At 40.3% G+C, this 19396-nt stretch overlaps 5 protein-coding genes across 5 annotated transcripts; 1 reads left to right on the plus strand and 4 right to left on the minus strand.

Moving 5' to 3' along the window:
• The first annotated feature begins 420 nt into the window (after nucleotides 1-420).
• Nucleotides 421-3532, plus strand: LOC130967658 (probable serine/threonine-protein kinase PBL7). Its single transcript, XM_057892614.1, has 6 exons — nucleotides 421-1287; nucleotides 1522-1779; nucleotides 1873-2045; nucleotides 2135-2214; nucleotides 2339-2486; nucleotides 2802-3532. Exons 1-6 carry the CDS (start codon nucleotides 687-689, stop codon nucleotides 3153-3155), a joined length of 1614 nt encoding a protein of 537 aa, XP_057748597.1. The 5' UTR covers nucleotides 421-686; the 3' UTR covers nucleotides 3156-3532.
• Nucleotides 3533-4039: 507 nt separating this feature from the next.
• On the minus strand, nucleotides 4040-4297 carry LOC130967691 (polcalcin Ole e 3). Its single transcript, XM_057892667.1, has one exon. The coding sequence runs from the start codon at nucleotides 4295-4297 to the stop codon at nucleotides 4040-4042; it is 258 nt and encodes an 85-aa protein (XP_057748650.1).
• A 1518-nt stretch (nucleotides 4298-5815) lies between these two features.
• On the minus strand, nucleotides 5816-7539 carry LOC130970483 (uncharacterized). Its single transcript, XM_057896581.1, has 4 exons — nucleotides 7353-7539; nucleotides 7114-7231; nucleotides 6768-6920; nucleotides 5816-6196 (listed from the first exon to the last, which is right to left on the minus strand). The coding sequence occupies exons 1-4, from the start codon at nucleotides 7358-7360 to the stop codon at nucleotides 6023-6025; spliced, it is 453 nt and encodes a 150-aa protein (XP_057752564.1). The 5' UTR covers nucleotides 7361-7539; the 3' UTR covers nucleotides 5816-6022.
• Nucleotides 7540-10091: 2552 nt separating this feature from the next.
• Nucleotides 10092-12491, minus strand: LOC130967067 (GDP-L-galactose phosphorylase 1-like). Its single transcript, XM_057891889.1, has 5 exons — nucleotides 12374-12491; nucleotides 11842-12260; nucleotides 11575-11760; nucleotides 11232-11501; nucleotides 10092-10397 (listed from the first exon to the last, which is right to left on the minus strand). The coding sequence occupies exons 1-5, from the start codon at nucleotides 12489-12491 to the stop codon at nucleotides 10092-10094; spliced, it is 1299 nt and encodes a 432-aa protein (XP_057747872.1).
• Nucleotides 12492-17076: 4585 nt separating this feature from the next.
• LOC130967068 (uncharacterized) lies at nucleotides 17077-18678 on the minus strand. Its single transcript, XM_057891890.1, has 3 exons — nucleotides 18356-18678; nucleotides 17722-18247; nucleotides 17077-17616 (listed from the first exon to the last, which is right to left on the minus strand). The coding sequence occupies exons 1-3, from the start codon at nucleotides 18676-18678 to the stop codon at nucleotides 17077-17079; spliced, it is 1389 nt and encodes a 462-aa protein (XP_057747873.1).
• Nucleotides 18679-19396: the final 718 nt, after the last annotated feature.

A 19396-nucleotide genomic window follows, 5' to 3' on the forward strand; every position in this document is an offset into this window, starting at 1 on the left:
AATTTTGGATATTTTGTTATTTATTATCCACATGGTATTCTGAAAAAAATAAAAAAGCCCATAATGCTATTCATTATTCATGTAGTTATTTTATATCCCATACACACAATATATTTCTAAGTTTTTCAAAAGAAAAAAAAATGTTTTTTTTTGGCTATCTCTCACTTTCAGAGTTTCAGAACTTGGATGTAATGATAATAGTAATAATAATAATAATTAGATAATGAGTAGGTCTATATTTTCTTGATTAGTCCCAATAGGATGACCCACCATGGTTAGCTACTAAATAATGGCCTAAAGATGTTGCCTTTGTAGTTTGTAGTTTCCCAGTCTTCTTCACTCTCTCTCTCTCTTTCTCTATCTTGCAATACATTTTTTACAATCTTTCTTTATTTCATCACCTTCTCCCACTCTGCTGAATCAGAAATTGATAATGATGCAAATGCAATGTCACATTCCAAAAATTTTCTCCATTTAACAACTACTGTATATTATTATTATTATTATTTATAAGTTAGATTAGACACCCATACTCTCTCCTCTTCTTTTCTGTAGGTTGCTGCTAAGAAAATTCTCTCCAACCCCACAAGCAAAGCAGCTTTAACTTTATTCAGTTTTTTTTTTTTAATTTCTTCTCTCTCCACTGGGTTTCTGTGCCACTTTGTTGTGGGATCTACTTCATCACAATGGGTTTCTCCCAAGGAACCTGCACTGATTCCAGTGACATTTCCATTGCCCCAAATGTTCCTCTTCCTCCTCCTTCCTCTTCCTCCTCCTCTCTACTTGCACATCACTACTGTGACCACAACAACCTCAAATTCAGAACCTTTCTCGGAAAAATGATTTGGGATTTTGGTTTTGCATGTCTTTCCAGCCCTTCTTCTCCTCCTCCTTCTTCTTCTTCTTCGAGTAGGAGGAGGAATAGCTGCAAAGATGATGAATGCAGCAACAAGAAGGGTAATTTGGAGCACAACAAGGCTTGGCTTCTTGCTGAGTCTGGTGGCTGTGGAGCTGAACTGTTGAACAATGCAGAGCCTCAATCGGTTCACTCTTCTTTCAGGTTCAGCTTCTGTTCTCAGGTTGAGTTGGAGTCCCTCAACATGAGTTCTTCAAGTGCTGCAACGGTTCTCATGGTGAATTTGGACAATGGTGTCAGTGAATCACGCGCCAGAGAGATCAAGTGGAGGAGGATTGAGTCTTTGGAGAAGAGCATTTCCCCAGTTGCACACTCTTTGATCAGATTCACCTATGCTGAAATACTCTCTGCTACCCGCAATTTCTCCAAAGGTGACTTTTCCCCCCTCTTGCCTTCTATATGGATTTAAAAGTTGAGATTTTTATTATAAAAATAATATTTTTAAGTTTCTAATGACACTGAATGTATGAAGAGATTAGAAACTTTTCAAACTCGTGAGCAAAACCCTTTTTGTATTGCTGGTGTTGTGTTATTGTTTTGGTTGAAGTTGGTTCCTTTTTGTGTGTTAGAGATCATGATTAGTTCTTTGTGTTTGTGTTGGTTAGGTAGAGTATTGGGGAGAGGGGCGTTGAGCTGTGTTTTTAGAGGGAGAGTTGGGATTTTGAGAACTGTGGTGGCTATAAAACGCTTGGATAAGGAAGATAAGGAGTCTGCAAAGGCATTTTGTAGAGAATTGATGATTGCAAGTTCCCTTCATAGCCCAAACGTCGTTCCCCTTGTTGGTTTTTGTATTGACCCGGAGGAGGGTTTGTTCTTGGTGTACAAGTATGTCTCAGGTGGCAGCTTGGAGCGGCACTTGCATGGTGGGTACTCATTTATCTGATTATTGTATTTTCAGTGAGGCTTTGGTTTGAAGTCAATGAATTTGACTGATTATAACAAGGCTTATTCTACAGGGAGGAAGAAGGGTGGGAAGGGTAGTTCACCCCTTCCATGGTCTGTGAGGTACAAAGTTGCAATTGGGATTGCAGAGGCTGTGGCTTATCTGCATAATGGAACTGAAAGATGTGTTGTTCACAGAGACATTAAGCCCTCTAACATTCTGCTTTCTTCTAAGAAGACTCCCAAGGTGAGTTTTGTTGCGAATTGGTCGGATGATATGAAACAATGTCTTAATTGGCCTTGCAAGTCATTTTGATTGTTTTTGTTGAATTGTAGTTATGTGATTTCGGGTTAGCTACTTGGACTACAGCGCCTTCAGTTCCTTTCCTTTGCAAAACTGTCAAAGGAACATTTGGGTACGATCATATTCCCTCGATTCCCTTCAAATTGAATATGCAGAACTTCGGAATTTTTGGCATCATTAGTTTTCATGCTCAAATCACTGAAGTTAAATATACTATATCAACATTTTTCTAACAGATATTTGGCTCCTGAGTATTTCCAACATGGTAAAGTATCAGATAAGACTGATGTTTATGCTTTTGGAGTTGTCCTATTGGAACTTATAACTGGTCGGAAACCAATTGAAGCAAAAAGGTCTCAGGGGGAGGAGAACTTGGTCCTATGGGTGAGTTAAAACACTTCAATTCTTGCACAGTTTTGCCATAACTCCTGACTGATGATGGTTTTCTTTTTGGATTGAGATTGTTAACAACAAACATTTTAAGCATAACTTGCTCCTTTCTAATAGTACATTAACTTTGAAGAAAGCAGTAATATCAATTTCACCTTGTCTTTATCACAGAAGACACTATGATAGCCTAGCTGTATGCTTCTCTTACGAATCAAATCAAAACAAAACTGAAAATTGTTCAATTTTCTGGTTCATTTTCAAATGGACGTTCCCTTATTGACAAACATCAAATTTGACATACATTTGCAGGCTAAGCCTTTTCTACAGAAAGGGAAAGGAGCCATTGACGAGCTGCTCGATCCTCAACTCAAATGCAGTTTGAGATTCTCAAATCAAATCGCTCGGATGATCGAAGCAGCAGCCGCTTCTGTCACAAACGAGGAATCTCGACGACCCGGCATACACGAGATTATCGCGATACTGAAAGGTGAAGAAGAACCTCTTTTCTCTAAAAGAAAGAAGTCTGGTTTTCTCGGGAATGGATGTGTGATTGATTGTTATTCTCAGCTAGAACAAACAAATAATGAGATGAAAAGTCACTTGGCTTTGGCAATGCTAGGAGTTTCTGAGTTTGAGGATGAGGATTATCTCTATGGTCGTTAAAAACATGATAACTACCTCAAAACAATTCACTTTTTGCCATGATTCTTACTTTTCTGACTAGAGTATTAAAGATATATATATCTAAGCGTGTTGAAATTGTAAATAGAACTAGGAGCTAAGACAAAGATTGGTTTGTCTGTAGATATCTTCCCTTTGTGTTTTACCTTATTGTCAAAAGGTGAAGTGTAGTTCATTGTTTGTGCTTCATGTTGTAAAACAATATCTTTTATTCTTACAAGTTACCGCCGCACAAAGTTTAGGTTGGATTGGAGAATAGAAAACTTTCATTTTGAAGTTCTCAGTGGCTAAACATCAAAGTAACATATTGAACAACATTCATAGAACTATTTGTTCTTACACTAATGGATTCATTTTGGAACATGTGCAATCTCATCATCATTATTATTTTAATAAAGCACATGTAGTTTCATGTAAGTTTATTGTCGTTTTCTTTTTTCTTATGATCCTATATGATCGGCCCTCCCTATTATTTATGTCATTATATGGACATTATCCTATGTCAACAAGATGTATCATGTCTCCTTGTGTAGGTACATCTCAAGATTTGTTGTTTTAAAGAAGCCCCCCCTTTCTCCTCCCTCTCTCTCTCCCCTCCTCTTCTCTCTGGAGATTATTAGAGCATCTCAACATCTAGTCACATACCCTTTATGTGTAGGATAAGGTTCTTTGTTTAATAATAATGCAAGTTGGACATACCAAAGACATGGAAAACAAAAAGCTAATCAATCACAAGACATAACCACATAACTAATAAAACATAGAACATCAAACATTTTTCTCTAGTAATCGTTGATTACATAGCACAAAGATGTACACAACTAGATTAAAAGGATGGAGAATGAACAAGGAAGGCAAGTAATGAATTAGAAGATCTTGGCGACATCCCTGACTAGGCCACGGTTCTCTCTTGCAAACGCCGTGAATTCCTCGTACGAAATGAAGCCGTCACCATCTGTGTCGAGCTCTTCCATCATCCGTTGCACTTCCTCTGGGGTCACCGATCCTAGTGTCTTGAGTGCTTCGCCGAGCTCCGAGGAAGAGATTTGACCATCACCATTGGCATCAAAATTCTTGAATATTTTTTCCCTGTCAGCTACATCTTGTGGATCATCGTCAGCCATTGTAGGATCTTCTTGTTCTTGTTTGGGTTGTATGAGTGAAAATGAGATTTGTTATGTTGTTTTCACACTGAAAATGGAGATTGGGAGGTGTAAATGTCTTGAGAGCTTGGCTTTTAAAGCATTTTGGTTGCCGTTAAGGTAAGGCCATCCTTTAGTATCGGGTGTTCACAAAATAACTAACTCACCAAAATAAGCTATTGTTTTTAAAAAAACCTATTTGTTAAGAAAAAGTACGGAATTTAAGCATGTGTTCATTAGGAGTCATGATTGGAAATGTTTTACCAAATTGAGGCAATTTTCTTATGTTAGATGTGGGCATGTGGCAGCTAAATCATATGCTTTATAATGTCTTAAGAAGTGATGCAGCCCTAAAGCTTCTAATGACTATATATTTAATAAGAGGGGAACCAGGGAACAAACAATAGTGCTAAAGATTTTTTAGGCTAATTAGAAAGGACTGATGTATAAAAACTGTAAAGTGAAAAGCTTTTCTCATATTAGAGATTACCGATGACTAAATACCCATTTTAGTTTCTGAGGTTCATGCGATTACATAATTTGGTCTCCGAAATTTAAAATTATCTATACTAGTCCTCCAGAGTCAAGTTCGGGTACCAATATGATCCCTCGATTCTTTCCGACAATAACTAGGCAAATGGAGTGCTGATATAGCACTCTCCCTACTACACTAGATGATGAGTAAACGACGTCGATTACCCTTGGTGTCCAAACAAGTTAGAAATGAAGAATCGTGAAGGTAGAGAAGAAGAAGAATACTTTATTTTGGGTCTCCATCATTTTTTCTCCCTTCATATACAAAGCGACGACATTTCTGACTTATTTGGATGTCAAGGGTAAATGACGTCGTTTACTCATCATCTAACGTGACAGGGAGGGTGCCATCTCAACATTCCGTTTGTCTAGTCATCACCGGAAAGAGTCGAGAGACCACATTGGTGCGAGACTTGAATCTGGAGGATCAGTATAGATAATTTTAAATTTCAAGGACCAAAATGAGTAATCACGTAAATCGCAGAGGCCAAAATAGAAATTTAGTCGATTACTGATATAGTGCTATCAAATGCGAAGTTATAAAAAAAAAAAAAGAGAAGAGGCCGAATATAAAGGAAAACACCTCGATGAGAGAAAACATAATTTGCCCAAGAATCAGGATTGATACTATGTTGCTTACTTGGACCCCTAGGCAGTAGGCACTAATCATCCATAATCAAATGATCACATAATTTATTAGATTTTAAGTTTCACGCTGATCTTCCAATATATAATGCTCCAGTTTACCATTGCAATAATAGTGTGAAAATGGTATAGGAAGAGTAAAACCTAACAGGGTTTGCATTTCTCATTTCAATAACTTAATTAAGCATTTTAAAATTTCAGGGGACCAAAAATTGATGTCCACCTGCGATTTCAAGAACTAAATTGGATATTTACTCTTGTAATCTTCTATGATTTATACCATAATATGACAACCAATAAAAGATTATTGCAACAAAAAAGGAGAAAAAAGAAAATTTCCTGCTGTGCTATATTGCAAATTTGGCAATGCACCTTGCATGTGTATTTCATCACCAATAAGGCAGTAACAAACACACTTACACCCATGAAAAACGAACCTAATTCTAAATCTCAGCACACCAACTAATAGAAAACTATAACCGAACTACTTTCTTGAGATCCTGTGGTGCTATTCACAAAATTCTATGGTCACAAGTAGGATATCAACTTGTTTCCATTTGTTCCCCCACCTTCCTCAACATTTGATTTTGTTGCTTCAGCACCATTGGCATCTTCAGGGGGTGGTGGCAATGTTCTCTTCACAATCTCAACTGTTTCTGTGAGCTCTTCATCCGAAAAACGAGTATCACAACACTCTATGATCTATGTAACAAAAGCAAAGCACACCAAAACTCTAATTAGAACTACTCAAATAAATGCTAAACACAAGTGAAGATAGACAACAAACTCAAAAGCATATCACCGAGTTCATCGATTGTCAATATCAAACATAAAAATAACATAACATAGCAGAGTGATTCTATGGCTTAATCATTCCTGCACCATCATAATTACTTTTCTCGTTTCAAAACAAATGCAACCAATCAAGAATTGACATACCCCAAATTCACATTGAACAAGGAACTTAGAAGACAAGGTTTTGTCATTTATGTTATAGGCTACAAGGACTCAGATATGGGTTCAAGGATGATTAATCACTTTTCCTTATGAGTTTCCGAATCATACTAAGATGAATTCAGAGCTAAGCATTTTCCATAGTATTTAGAAGTTATGTAATAATGTCAAGGTACCTATTAATTCTCAGAAATATTCTATTGCTTATATGTTAGTTTGTTACTGCTAACCAGTTTACTAAAGGGAAAGACAAGTATTAGTGGGTAAAAACTAAAAAGTTCGGAGCAAATATAACTTGTAAACATTATTGGCAACATACGGGAAAAATTTCGACTATGTTGGTGGGCCTGATGTTGATTATGTTGAGAATCTCAGCTTTTGCTAGATCATGGCTTTTAACACTTTCCAGGAACTCATTGATGCTCTCTCTTGTTTGATCACGAGCAGCAGTATCAATCAGATAATCATAAACCTGATGGAGATGCATCAGGGTCATAACTCATACACAGATAAAAAAATGTACTATAACCATCTATTGAAGTTACGGGAAATAAATAACTAAGGATATTTTCAGAAACAAACAGTGTCAAGTACAATTCAAACAAATCTATTCATGTGGCGATATAAATTCATTGCATATCCAAATTAAATCGGGTTTTTAATACCTTGTATTCAGACTGGGCTACTTTGGCAAGAACCCTAGTAGGATCTTTGGAAGCTCCTTTAGCTCGTAAGAAATCAAGCACCTCGAAGTTGGTGAGGGCACCATTATTTGCCTCTAAGCTATCATCAACAAAATTGTTATCAGAGCATTAACCGAAATCCCTGCTAGAGAGTCAAAGCTTCAATTGAAAGAATATATAATTTTGGGGGGAAAACATTTTAAAAAAAGTTATAGACTTACATTTTCATCTTCGAGAGAGCAGAGAGTGAGAGCAACGGTGACAAATGCTACTGAATCAGCGGGGAAACACTTCAAAATGAAAATAAAAAAGGAATGAAAACAGAACCGCAAAGCGAAATTGGTCGCGGCACCACCCTCTGCCTTATGCAGCCGCCGCCTCAGTCGTCGGAGTCGCCGCTCACGCTGCGTCGTTGGTTTTTTTTTTTTTTTTTTTGGCCCGTACTGCGTCGTTGGTTATGTTTCGCTATCGCGTTCTTTTTCATTTTTTCTGGTACAGATATGGGCCTAAGCCCGATTTGATTTACCGTTTTATTTTATCAGGCCTTGAACTAAGTTTGGGTCTTGACCAAAAAAACAGTTTGGGCTGAGTTCAATGGATAATACTATTGGGCTTTAATTCCTTCTGCAAATTACTGCGATATTTTAGGATCTGGTATACAATTAACAGATACTGAACAGCCTTCTGAACGGGTTGGTTGTAATTTGGGAGCCCCGAGGTTTCTAGACCAGACCATGACCAAAGATTGAAGTGCAGAAGTTACAACCAAAACAAAAAGTGGACTAGCGAGATACTAATCTTACTGATTCTGTATACCAACAAAAATATCTTATTGTACACCAAAAAAAAAAATCTGATTCTTGTATTTTATGCCTTTGTGAGTGAGTAACGAAATTCAACTATTTCCTTAAGAAAAAGGGATACTGCCATGGGACTATTGTTTTCTATAAAGAATATTTTTAATGCTGTGGAATTAGAATGTTATAGTATCAATTTTAAAAAAATAATATCCCAAATCAGTTTCTAAAAAATTTAGTTGGTGTATCTTAATATTCAGAAACTTTTTATTATTAAATTAATCTGCAAATTTTTATTTTGTTAGACCAATTGATTTGTTTATAGAAAAATAATCTAAAAAAATTTAAAATTTTTATAAATAGTTATATCTTTATTAAATAAAAATAGGAGCTGATTTATATATTATTTTATTAAAATTTGACATAAAAATTAATGTCTAATAAATAAAAAATTAAGGACAATTTTCTTAAATAAATAAAATAGACATCAATTTTACTTTATTACACATTTTTTAAAACGAAGACGCAAATGCATTTTTTTATGAATCAACTTGAAATACCGTCCCTCATTTTAGACGTTAATAACGTCCATTTTGAGAAGAAGGTTGGTTCGCAGGATTATTCTTAGATGGTGTACTTTGAGTTGGGCGTTACCAACGTTAAACTTTTTTTGCATACTTTACTTGTTTCTTGAATAATATGCATTGCTTGCAATTAAGTGGCGTTAACAACGCCTTCAACATGCATGCTTCATTCTTTAATTCATGCTATTAACATACATATAAACTTCATGAATTAACGTTAGTGCATGCACGTTTTTTGCATTTCATTATTAATTAATAGCACATGCATGCATATTTTAGTCATTAATTCACTAATAATGCATGCATAAGGCATTAAGTATGAAGTTTATATGCATGTTAATAGCGTGAATCAGAGAAAGTTTGGCGTTGATAACGCCCAACTCAAAGGGCGCCATCCAAGAGTAACACCTGCCAGCTTATTTTCTTCTCAAAATAGACCTTGTTAACACTCAAAATGAGGGGCGTTATTCCAAATAAAAACGTGAATATTTGATTTATGAAAGAAACTTGAGAATTACCACAATGAAGCGCCCATTTCAAATTGGAAGTTTTTGACATACTAGAGCTGGGCACTTGGACATTGGTAACACACTTAACATAAACCGCTACTGCCTCCAGCGGTTTATGTTTAACATTCAATACACATGAACCGTTATTGTCTGTAACAATTTATGCCCAAGTAATATTCTACAAAAATCGCTACTGCCTATAGATTTCTGTTCACCTTCCAATGCATATAAACTGCGGCTATTGGTTTACGTTCTCTCCTAATCCGCTAATATCAGTAACGATTTCTATAGATTCGTGAAAAAAATACATTTACATTTTCATTTTTAAAAATGTATAATCTAAGTAAAATTGATCTCCATTTTATTTATTTAAGAAAATTGCCCAAAAATTAAAGATATTGTTCTTGGTCAAGAATTTTAGAATGCCACAAGTCTAGTAGTAACTCACATTTAGGTACATTCAGATTTAGCTAGCTACACTGATGCAAGAATGCAAGGTGAATTGAAAGGGGAGGAAGAAGTCACATGACATGATGCAAAGTGTCGTTTTTTAATGTTGGTGTTACCTTTTCAGCATTATTTTTTAGCAAATATAAAATTTGATGTATTTTTTTTATAGAGATCATAAATTTGATTTGTGATTTTCAATTTTTTTTAAATATGCAAATATGAGGATTAGATTTATATTTTGTATTTTAATTTTTTAAATATATAAATCTAACTCTTAAATTTATATTTTAGTATTGTTTTTTTTAAATATTTAAATCTAACCCTTCGATTTACGTTATGATAAAAAAATTATCTTAATACAAATCGGGTCCATTGATTTGTTTTTCATATTTTTCGAACTCACACCGCTAAAAATACATTTTAAATTTGAAAAAAATACACTTTCATATTAGATTAAAACACACCAGTTACAAGGATAACACAACACTTTTGTCCATTACTAAAAAAATCAGCCATAAAGTGTTGCACATTGCAGATTATTCTATGGCTACAGTGGCAACCTAAACACACTTGAAGCCATTCTTCAATGTTGGAGCAAATAAACTATCTAGATGTAGTTGTTAAGCAGCACAAGAAGTGCTTGGTACAAAGTTTTGAACCATTTCATCTTCTTGATTGATTCCTTCCGCATTAATTATCTCACGCATTGCTGCGGCATTAAGAACACAGGCCTTCACCTCTTGGAACCTCTCTTCCGACAGCGAAACCTCAGCCAGGAGTTTCCATGCGTATGTTTCAGATGCTTGGTCGAAATCAACCTTCCTCTTAAGCACTATGTGTCCGCTTATCTCCCACACTGCTGGATTTACTTGTGCTTGTAGGATTTCTTGGCTAACTTCTCCACGTGCTTGCCTCTCCGCAAAGCACTGTCTCATACAAATTAAACAACTTATAACAAAAAAGTTTGAGAGATTGCTATACATATTAATATATGGCAACTATTCCAATGAAAATATTAAAAACATCTTTTCATGACGATCTTTGTTTAAAAAGTATAACTTATTTGATTAGCCACACATATGAGGAGTCAATGAAATATTTATACAATGTGTACAATGGAGATTTATGGAGTATTAGAGATATAATCATTAGTGTTACATTTTCCCATCAGCTGAAGTTTTTGGGATGAGTGGTATCATGATATAGTATTAAAGCGCTAGATCCGAAAGGTCAAGATTTCGATCCTTGGTGAACCCAAAAATTAAACGGGGATGTTCATTTCATAACTCAATAGTCATTGTACACATTGTACAAATAGTCCATTGTTTTCAAATAAAAGTAACACCTTTGTAACATGTGAAATCAAGAATTTGGATCCTCTAAATTTTGAATTTTTACTTTATAGGGTAAAGTATGATCTTCTACCTTTAAATGATTTCTCTCTCATATTTACTCTTGGTTCCACCTATGAAATAAATGGTGAAAAATTACACTTTACTCTCTAAAATGGAATTCAAAATTTAGAGAATCCAAATTCGAAAATCAAGCCTTATAATTTATCATTCAATAATCAAAATAAAATATCTTCATATGATGACAATGATAAAATCTTCATTGGAGTAGTCGCGTTAATGTATTATAATTCCTTAATTTAAGTGCCAGCATAGTTACTTTTAAAGGAACTACCAAATATAAATATATAATTTGCTTCAAAACCAAATCTAATTAGATCAATGGAAACAGATAGATAGAATTTTCACCTGAGGGAACAGATATATCTTGTTACCACAATCAGAGATGAGAACATTGAAGGGGATGTTGTTGTTCTGAAGGAAAACAAGAGAGTTTGCAACGGTATCAGAAAGATCACGTGTGGTGTTCCCACCCTCAAAAACAAGTCCTCGAACAGGATAGTCCAAGAGCTGAGATACAGAGAGTCCTTGAGGACATTGATGCCCCTTATTTTGTACAGTTTTTATTTTCTGCCTTTTGGCCTTCTCAACTGGGAAGGGTGCTGCCAAGTAATAAGCCTGCAGCAGAGTTAGTTTTTATTAGTTTTTACCCTATTTATGAATCCAGAAAATTCTTGCGAATTTAATATACTTGGAAGTGGAGATGATTGATGGTGGCAAATGCACCCAGACTATTGTAACCCAATCTGAAGAATGGATCAGCAGCTTCTTTAGCCATGTGCATTGCAAGTCGGAGGCTTTCATGATCGATCCTCTGAGGAAAGCAATCCAGGACACGAGGGATCAAAAGAACATGTCCATACTCAATAGGACTCACCTAATAATAACATCAAAGTCAATCAACCTTCATATCCATATATGAAAATTTTCTTATATGAGTTTAGTTTAATAAACTAACATTGATTGCAACCACATTGGGAGATGCTGATGGCATGTTTTCAACAGATTCATTGGGCAACAAATGGCTTCTGTGGTCAACGCTGTGGTCAAAGATGAAGAGCACCTCCTCCTGTCCAATTTTCATGAAATTGAACTTGCTTTCATCGAAGGGCTGAAGGACTTGGTCGACTCGGAACTCGGTGGGACGCTTCTTGAGGTGGCGGCCTTCGTTGAGCTGCGCTATGAAGCCGTGGTGGCCGGGGATGATCTTGGTCTGGCAATCGGTGACGTCATACCTGAAGAGGCCGCGGTTCATTCTGTCCTGCCACTGTCCAAGGAGCAAGTTGTGAAGGAATGATATTTCAGAAACTCCCTCAGATGATTCTACCAAACCAACATTCCCGTCTTTCTTGAACAAGTAAATTGGAAGCTTCGAAACTGAAGATCATATCACCAAAAACAAAAACAGCAGGTATTTTAATTGCATAATAATAAACGATGATAGAGGCATGCATGCATGCAGCGAAATCATGAAAAATAAAGAAACAAACCAGGTAGGCAACATGAGCCAAGGCAATTGCGGCCACAACCAAAGGAAGGCTTATTATCAGAATGATCGTCTTCCTGATAATTGGAAACAACAGTAGCAACCCTCTTAATGGTCAACATGTTTAATTAGCACAGGAAGCAAGGAAGAGCTAGTCCCTTGCCACCGTGCTGAAAACAACGACAACCACCACCACAATAATTAAGATGAATATGGTGGTGGAGGCTCTCAATGCAAACTCTCAAGAAATCTCTAAAGTTGAATGAATGTGGTTAATTGGTAAGGTTTTGTTTTGGTTTGAGTTTTAGTGTTGCCCCTAAAATTGAGCCTGGTTTCTCGTTTTGTGTGCCACTTCCACAATCCACAAATCAAACTATTATATACGTTATTAGTTATTTATTACGTCGCCTCCACACTTATCCTTTACGTCATCATTTTCTGTTGACAGTTAATTAGTTGCAATGTTTTACAAATCTTTTTTCTTTTATCAACTCCATCTTTTCAAATTCTTTCTCTTATTAACATCCATTTTCATAAGCTTATTCTTTCTGTTTTCACAATCCTATCTTCTTCTTCTTTTGTAGACTACCTTTTTTCCCTTCAAAATTCAAATATTGTGTTCGATATTTTTTCAAACGATCGATTTATATCTAAAATATTTTAAAAGTAAATCAACGTTATTATCCTCTCATTTCAAACTCCATTAATATAATATAGATGATGAATATTTTCTTGGACTTTATTTTTTTCAATTTAGTAGATAAAATCTGGTCTCATATAAATATAATAGTCTGATGATAACTTAGAATGGGAGAAAAGATTGTAGTAGTGCACTATTGAATCTAATTAAGTTACCTTTATTTTTTCTATTTTAATTAATTTTTATTGATTTTTGGATTTTGTTACTTAAATAAAATAAGTATATAAAAACTAAAATTATACGACTAATATATAAAATTTACGCCCACTATGTTATCCTATTTATATAAAAAAGAACAGGATATATATCTATATACATTTTTTTTAACTTTGGGGTGATCAGGTAGTTCTTGTTCTTATTTAATTTATTTTATTCAAGTAAAAAGGTTTTGATTTTTTTTAACTCTTTTAAAATTTATTCACAATGTGTTCGGTAATCGGGTTCCGGACAGGTCGGGTATGCAAGTGAAGGGGCGAGGATGCCTTAGCTCGGGTCGCGCTGGTAGCGGGCTAGGCGAGCTGACGAGCACTTGAGCTGGTGAATGGACGAGGGGGGGTGCCACCTGCAAAGACACTCCGACGCCTAAGTCAGAAATCGTGCAAGCAGGGGGAGTGATGTGGAAAGTGACGTACCTCGGGGGAAGAGCCAATCTTCCCCTTATATACATGTCAGTAGCGGGCCCCAAGACGAGGACAGGCCCATATTTCCGAGGACGTTGTCCTGCAGCCGCGTGTGTGTCATACAGGACGCGTGTCCGGGTCGGTTGGAGGGCACATGACCGGGTCGGGTAGAGATCGGGTCGGACCGATCCGTGCGGTTTTTGGGCCAGACCGTAACAGTGCCCCCACGCGCCAATGGTAGTCGTAGGAGCTACCAATGGCGTGTCGTCTCGCATTTCGTCTGGTCGGCTGCTCGCGGGAGGGATGTGCCTCCAACGCGCGTCTCTTGGTTGCTCAAAGCAACCGTTTTCATCGCTTCGTTTCCTGCGCCGAGCATTAAATGCTCATAATGGGGTGAAAAACCCCGTTTGAAAAGACCATTCTGCCCCCAGGTGTTTCGCGCTTTGGAGGTAGTTTTTAAACTATCGGTTTTGATATTTCCACACTTTTCTCACACTCCCTATTCTTCCTTTCTTCCTCCTTGTTACAAGATTCCAAGGCGTTGCTGTGGTGCCTCCGTTCGTGTTCCTTGCACTTTCCCAGACTCGCAATCATCCTTTTTTCCATCAACTTAGGTAATTTTCGAATCATTCCTCTTTTTAGGCATTATTTTCGGTATGCTTGTTGCTTGGTTCTTTTGATGTTACTGCGTAGCCTTAGTTGCGAGTAGACGTGTTAGGGGGGAAAGTACCATTCTAGGGTAGGCTTTTTCTCATTCCTTTAGCCTTTTAGTCTTGTTTGCCTTTAGTCGGGAAGTTGTGGGGGGTGGTGTTTGTTTTCGGCCTGAGCAACCGATCTCTTAGACTAACTGGATGGTACCCCATGTAGGTATGGCCCGCACGGTCTCCCGAGCATCCGTTAACCCTGCGGCTTACGACCAGTATGCTTGGGTCGTCTCAGATGTAAGGGATTCACCCAACCAAATGAGCGAAGAGGAGCTCACCGAGTTCCGACAAGCCGGGTATTTGTGTGGCGGGACTGACGAGGAGGCCAATTATGACGCCTTCGTCCCGGCTGCTCACGAGCGGTTGTATGAAATCAACTTCCAACCCCGCCAGGTCGCCGACTGGATTTGGTTCTACAAGGCCATGTTCACTCAAGTCGGAGTTCGCATTCCGTTCTCGGCCTTTCAAATAGCGCTCTTAAACCGAATTTCTGTGTCACCGTCGCAGTTGCATCCGAACAGTTGGGCTTCGATCCGCTGTTTCGAGATGGTTTGTGAATATCTCGACCTGCCGGTGTCCGTAGATGTCTTCCTCTTTTTCTTCACCCTCACAAACCCTACCAAGCAGGGGAAACATAGGAAAGGGTTCATGTCCTTCCGGGCTGCTCAGGGTCGGAAGATTTTCGGCTTGTTCGAAGATTCTTACCATGGGTTTAAGGACAAGTATTTTAAGGTCCGTCCGGCCAAAGGTCGCCACCCCTTTTGGTTGTCTCTGGAGGGGGTACGGCTCATCCCGACTTATTGGAGCTTCGGGGCAGGAGCCAATAGTTTTATTAAGGTAGTTTATAAAAACATGTCGGCAGAAGATCAGCAGATTGCCGAGGTGCTAAACGCGGTTTTTGGGAAGAACCCAGTAAACCCCCACCTCCTCATGGGTGATCGGGATTCCGGTCGTAACTATATTTGTGAGGAGCTTTTTACTTTCCCCTTTGTCTTTTTCCTTCTTGTTGATATGTGTGGCGACTAACCGACCTTCTTTGTTTTCCTGCAGTGGATATGTCTGCATCGGTGACGGGCCTTGCCGATTTGTTTCAAACCTTTCTTGCCGGCGGCGACGACGAGGAAGGTGACGAGCAGCCTGCTTCCGAGGGGCCTGATGCTCCCCCGGAGGGCCAGGATGTTCCCGAACAGAAGGCCGCAACCGACGGGATCGGGACCTCGGCTCAGGGCGCCTCGTTGAAGGTGGCAAGGCGGTCCGTGTTTCTCCTATCCGTGAGGTTGTCGGGACTGGGGGTTCGGTGCCCAATCCGGATGATGAGGAGGAGGTGGTGGAGGTCTCTAGCCTGAAGAGAAAGAGAAAGAAGACATCCACGGCGTCATCTAGTCCTGAGGGTGTCCTTACCATCATGGAAAGGAATTTCGATGCCAGCAACTTCATAGATACCCAACTCATTCCTGGCACTGAGGAGTACTTCCATGAGTCTTCCCTTGCCGGGCAGGCGAGGTGGATGTACCGAACTCTTCTGCGGGGCGCCGTGATAGCCCGGAAGGCCGAGTTCGAGCTATCCGGGATGGAGTCTCTCCGTCGGAAGTTGGACTCCGCTGGGAAGGCCAACAATGATTTGAAAAGTGAAGTGGAAACTCTCCGGGAGCAGTTGACTCAAACTTCGGAGAAGTTGGATGCCGCCGAGAAGAAAGCCACCACCGCCGAGCAGAAAGCTACCTCCGCCGAACAAAAGTTAACAGCTGCCGAGAAGAAACAGAAAGAGTCGGACGCGACGATTGAACGTCTGGTCGAGCGTGAGATGGCTCTGGAGAAACAGGTCGGCGAGGCGCAGAAGCGTATGGCCGAAGTCGAGAAGGAGAAGCAGGCCGTGGAGGCCGAACTGGCAACATGGAAGGCCAAGTACAAAGACGTCGTCAAACAGGGTAAAGGCGCGATTTTGGGTACCGAGGAAGCCCTGAAGGCTCAAATTAAAATTGTTGCCCCTGAGTTTGACACGTCGGCAATTGGCGTTTTTAAGATTATTAAGGATGGCCAGGTTGTTGATGTTCCGAAGAAATGAACTCTTTGTTTCATCGTTTTTGTTTAGCTGTTTTGTTTTGGCTTGTAGACAGTTGTTTTTAGCCGTTTTGGCTTACGAACAGTTTAATCTTAGCCGTTTTAATTTTGGCTTGTGAACAATGACTCTTTGGCCGCTTGCTCGTATTGTCGCGATGACGTTTTTCTTACTTGTCCGATCGTGTTATCGTTTTTAGTAATCGTTTTTGGTTTATAGTTGTTTATATCGGCGGCCCGTGGGCTCTCGTGTAGTTGTTCGTTACAACGGTAGTTGATGGCCTCCCGGGGTGATCAGTCCCGGGTTAGGTGTCGTTGCTAGTCACGACAAGATGATTTATCTGAAAAACGGAGGTAAAATAGAATGGAGAATTTGCACAAGTGTATCTTATTCGGTATCCACATAAAAGACTTGAAAGTTACTATGAAATTCAAATGGCAAATTAACTACTTAGCTAGATTAGCCGGCGGGTCGCTGCGTCCTCTAGGAGTAGAATCTTCTAAGGTTGTCCGCGTTCCATGTTCTCGGGACCTCCTTGCCATCGAGCCTTTCTAACTTAAAGGCCCCTTTTCCCATCACTTTCTTGATTCTATATGGGCCTTCCCAGTTGGCCGCTAGCTTGCCTTATCCTGGGGTCGGCAGGCCGATATCATTTCGCCTCAGGACGAGGTCGTTTGCCCCGAATTCCCTCTTGAGCACTTTAGTGTTGTAGCGGAGCGCCACTCTTTGTTTTAGCGCCGTTTCTGTCAAGTGGGCCATTTCTCGGGCTTCCTCTATCAGGTCCTTTTCTACAGTCTCCTCTACTCCTTTCAAGAGCAATCGCGGGCTTGGTTCACCGATCTCCACGGGTATTACTGCATCCACCCCGTACGTTAGTCGGAAAGGGGTTTCCTTGGTGGAGGATTGCTCGGTTGTTCGATAAGACCAGAGGACCGATGCCAGCTCGTCGGCCCAAGCACCCTTTTTGTTGTCCAACCTCTTTTTTAGCCCTGAAAGGATAACCTTGTTGGCGGACTCCACTTGTCCGTTCGTCCGAGGGTGTTCTACCGAAGAGAACCTTTGCCTTATACCTAGGCCGTTGAGAAATTCTGTGAACTTTTTGTCAGCAAATTGTGTGCCGTTGTCCGAGATGACGACTTCTGGTATCCCGAACCGTGTTATCACCTGCCTCCACATGAATTTTCTGCAATTGGCTGAGGATATGCTAGCCAATGGTTCGGCTTCTATCCATTTGGTATAGTAATCAATTGCCACTATGAGATATTTGACCTGCCCAGGGCCGACAGGGAAGGGCCCTAAGAGGTCGATTCCCCATTGAGCGAATGGCCGGGAGGTCGTCAGCAAGCTCAACTCGTTTGCCGGTGCCTTGGCAAAGTTGGCGTTCTGTTGGCACTTTATGCACTTTTTGACAAACTCTTTGGAATCTGCCATCATCGACGGCCAGTAGTACCCAGCTCGGATCAACTTCCTTGCTAGGGCTTTTCCTCCGATGTGGTGCCCACAGCAGCCCTCGTGGACTTCCCTGAGGACGTAGTCCGTTTGGTCGGGGTGTAGGCACTTCAGTAGGGGCTGGCTGAGCCCTTTTCTGAACAGCTGTCCTTGGATGACGGCGTATTTGGCCGCCTCTCTCCTTAATTTCACCGCATCCTTTTCGTCACCAGGGACTTGGCCGTGTTCTAGGTAATTGGTGATGGGGTCTAGCCATGAAGGGCTTAGGGTTGTTATGTGTAGTGCAATTGCAGGTTCCCTTGTCATGCCTTGGATGAGAGACCGGTTTCCCTCCCCTGGCTTCGTGCTGGCTAATTTTGATAGGAGGTCTGCTCGTGTGTTCCTTTCTCTGGGTACATGCTGGACCGTGACCTCGTCGAACTTTTGGCTCAAGCTTTTGACCTTTTCCAAGTACTTCTGCAACAAGGGGTCCTTGGCTTGATAGCTGCCGTTTACCTGGGAAGTGACGACTTGGGAATCGCTGCATACTTCCAGCCTTTTTGTGCCGACCTCTGTTGCTAGGGTCAAGCCTCCTATGAGGGCTTCGTATTCTGCTTGGTTGTTCGAGATGGGGAACTCGAATCTGACCGATTGTTCGTATACGACCCCGTTTGGACTTTCTAGGATGATCCCGGCTCCTCCGAAGGTCTGGTTGGAGGCTCCGTCCACATGGAGCTTCCACCGTGTACCCATGTCTTCGCCTGGGTCTCCTGTTACTTCAACCAAAAAATCCGCCATCGCCTGCGCCTTGATGGCTTGCCGGGGCTCATACCGTATGTCATATTGAGAGAGTTCGATGGACCAAGTCATCATTCTTCCCGCCAGGTCGGGTTTTTGGAGAACTTGTTGGATCCCTTGGTCCGTTCTGACGACCACTTGGTGACTCTGGAAGTACTGTTTTAACCTTCTCGAGGAAGTTAGGAGTGCTAAGGCTAGCTTTTCCAACTTGCTATATCTTAACTCTGCTCCTTGTAGGGCCCTGCTTATGAAGTAGACTGGTTGTTGGGTCCTTCCGTCCTCCCGCACTAGTACTGCGGCCAGGGCTTCGCTTGTTATAGCGAGGTATAGGTACAGTGGTTCCCCGTCCCTTGGCTTCCCGAGAACGGGAGGTGCTGCTAGGATTTCCTTGAAGTGTTGAAAGGCTTCTTCGCATGCGGGTGTCCACTCAAACGCCATTCCTTTCTTCATGAGGTTGAAGAATGGCAGGGCGTTTGTCGCCGAGGCCCCGAGAAACCGGGAAAGTGATGTCAATCGCCCTGCCAACCTCTGGACGTCCTTGACACAGCCCGGGCTCTTCATCTGAAGTATTGCCTGGCATTTCTCCGGGTTGGCTTCTACCCCTCTCTGAGTTATCATAAATCCCAGGAACTTGCCGGCTTCCATGGCGAAGGCGCACTTGAGGGGGTTCAGCCTCATACCATGTTGACGGAGGGACGCAAACACACTTGCCAGGTCG

The sequence above is a fragment of the Arachis stenosperma genome, chromosome 3 (assembly GCF_014773155.1).
Source record: "Arachis stenosperma cultivar V10309 chromosome 3, arast.V10309.gnm1.PFL2, whole genome shotgun sequence".
Taxonomy (NCBI): domain Eukaryota; kingdom Viridiplantae; phylum Streptophyta; class Magnoliopsida; order Fabales; family Fabaceae; genus Arachis; species Arachis stenosperma.

What these genes read in the sequence shown, in the direction of transcription:
- LOC130967067 (XM_057891889.1), bottom strand. Translation starts at nt 12,491, where the DNA reads ATGTTGACCATTAAGAGGGTTGCTACTGTTGTTTCCAATTATCAGGAA. An exon ending in TGGCTCATGTTGCCTACCTG is followed by an intron (nt 12,261 to 12,373) that starts GTTTGTTTCTTT and finishes TATGATCTTCAG; the next exon opens with TTTCGAAGCTTCCAATTTAC. An exon ending in CCAATGTGGTTGCAATCAAT is followed by an intron (nt 11,761 to 11,841) that starts GTTAGTTTATTA and finishes TGTTATTATTAG; the next exon opens with GTGAGTCCTATTGAGTATGG.
- LOC130970483 (XM_057896581.1), bottom strand. An exon ending in TAGCCCAGTCTGAATACAAG is followed by an intron (nt 6,921 to 7,113) that starts GTATTAAAAACC and finishes CATCTCCATCAG; the next exon opens with GTTTATGATTATCTGATTGA. An exon ending in ACATAGTCGAAATTTTTCCC is followed by an intron (nt 6,197 to 6,767) that starts GTATGTTGCCAA and finishes TTTGTTACATAG; the next exon opens with ATCATAGAGTGTTGTGATAC.
- LOC130967658 (XM_057892614.1), top strand. Translation starts at nt 687, where the DNA reads ATGGGTTTCTCCCAAGGAACCTGCACTGATTCCAGTGACATTTCCATT. An exon ending in CTTCTAAGAAGACTCCCAAG is followed by an intron (nt 2,046 to 2,134) that starts GTGAGTTTTGTT and finishes GTTGAATTGTAG; the next exon opens with TTATGTGATTTCGGGTTAGC. An exon ending in ACTGTCAAAGGAACATTTGG is followed by an intron (nt 2,215 to 2,338) that starts GTACGATCATAT and finishes TTTTTCTAACAG; the next exon opens with ATATTTGGCTCCTGAGTATT.
- LOC130967691 (XM_057892667.1), bottom strand. Translation starts at nt 4,297, where the DNA reads ATGGCTGACGATGATCCACAAGATGTAGCTGACAGGGAAAAAATATTC.
- LOC130967068 (XM_057891890.1), bottom strand. Translation starts at nt 18,678, where the DNA reads ATGGCGGATTTTTTGGTTGAAGTAACAGGAGACCCAGGCGAAGACATG. An exon ending in AAGGACCCCTTGTTGCAGAA is followed by an intron (nt 18,248 to 18,355) that starts GTACTTGGAAAA and finishes AAAATTAGCCAG; the next exon opens with CACGAAGCCAGGGGAGGGAA. An exon ending in TCCCTGTCGGCCCTGGGCAG is followed by an intron (nt 17,617 to 17,721) that starts GTCAAATATCTC and finishes ATGTGGAGGCAG; the next exon opens with GTGATAACACGGTTCGGGAT.